The sequence below is a fragment of the Salvelinus sp. IW2-2015 genome, unplaced genomic scaffold (genome assembly GCF_002910315.2).
Source record: "Salvelinus sp. IW2-2015 unplaced genomic scaffold, ASM291031v2 Un_scaffold2335, whole genome shotgun sequence".
Taxonomy (NCBI): Eukaryota; Metazoa; Chordata; class Actinopteri; order Salmoniformes; family Salmonidae; genus Salvelinus; species Salvelinus sp. IW2-2015.
Window position 1 is genome coordinate 78,579 of NW_019943660.1, and position 1,417 is coordinate 79,995.

Below are 1,417 nucleotides of genomic sequence, written 5' to 3' on the forward strand. Positions count from 1 at the left end.
CCCCACTCTCTCATCCTCCCCCTTCTGCAAATCCTTATCAAACTATCTGTAAAAAATGTTAAATAATATGTTGTGTAACATCTTTCAATAGCAACATCAACTCCTCAACTCAACTCCTTCCACCTCTCTACACTCCCTATAGCCTCCCTCTCCCCTCCACCTCTCTACACTCCCTATAGCCTCCCTCTCCCCTCCTCTTCCTCCCTTCAGACCTCCTGTCTATGACAGTAGAGTACCTCAAAACGGCTGTAGACCTTCTTCTCCTTCCTCATGCTCTCCATCCTCTTCAGCAGGCTGTCTCTCTCCTGAGGGTTGCTCTGGGGCCGTAGGAAGCGGTTCCTCCCAAGCGACGGATTCCTCTCCAACCCTCCTTTCTCTCCTGCCATGTCTACCCCCTTCTCCCCTCCGGCCTCCTCTCCTCCTCCTCTCTCCAGACGTTTTTTCTGGCTGTTGGCAGAAATCTGTTCCAGGATGACCTTGGTGTCATCTCTCAGGTTGCTACTGAACAGAACSGAGCCGCTGGAGGTCTGGTATCGAGACGGACCTGCCATTTTGTGATTGTCTGAGGAAGTGACGTAGTCTGTGGCTTTAGCGTCGGCAGCGGAAGAGGAGCCTAGGCGTGTAGCTGCGGCCCCAGACTCCTCGGAGCTCTCCACCACAGTTCTCATCGTYTTGTTGTCTCCGCTGGAAACCGATGTCGCACCAACAGAGCTCTTCTTGTCCTTGGGTGCCAGGAAGCCTTTGTATTAAAGAATGAATGAATGAACGAATTAACKAATTAATCAATTCAAATCTTAATTGCTCTGAAGGGAATTTGTTTTATAGATCATGAGCACAGCAATTAAAAAATAAAAGATACCAGCAAACATGGACGTAACAATCTGTGACAGATGGACGGACAGACAGACAGACGGACGGACAGACAGACAGACAGTACAACATACCTTTGAGTCTTTGGGTCTGCTTCTTGAGGAAGTCTAGGGGCTTGGTGTCGGCCTTTCCCTCCCCTCCCAGGGTGTTGAGGGAGGTGTTGGAGCCCAGGTTCTTTATCTCCTTGGACTCAGCGCGAGACATACTGGACAAGCTTTGGGAGCGAGATTTTTTCAGCTCGCTTTTCTCCGCGTCCGTGGCGTCTGTTGTTAGCGTTTCCACGTCACAGGAGACGCGGCGAGGGTTGGAGCTCTTGAACGGCCTCAGAGAAGAGAAAGGCTTCAGAGAAGAGAAAGGCTTCAGAGTCTTACTGGGCTCCTTGTCTTTCCTCTGTGACTCCGAGCTGCTGTCTGTCCTCTGTGACTCAGAGCTGCTGTCTGTCCTCTGTGACTCAGAGCTGCTGTCTTTCCTCTGTGACTCCGAGCTGCTGTCTGTCCTCTGTGACTCAGAGCTGCTGTCTTTCCTCTGTGACTCAGAGCTGCTGTCT

General features: G+C 51.2%; 1 protein-coding gene across 1 annotated transcript in view; it reads right to left on the reverse strand.

Moving 5' to 3' along the window:
* Window positions 1-46: 46 nt before the first annotated feature.
* Window positions 47-1,417, reverse strand: part of LOC112073679 (protein FAM83H-like) — a 40,879-nt gene continuing 39,508 nt past the window's right edge. The window contains exons 12-13 of the mRNA XM_070440250.1: window positions 945-1,293; window positions 47-739 (exon numbers count right to left, since the gene is read on the reverse strand). Coding sequence (XP_070296351.1) covers window positions 207-739; window positions 945-1,293 — 882 coding nt within the window. The 3' untranslated portion in view covers window positions 47-206. The remainder of the gene's footprint in view (window positions 740-944; window positions 1,294-1,417) is intronic.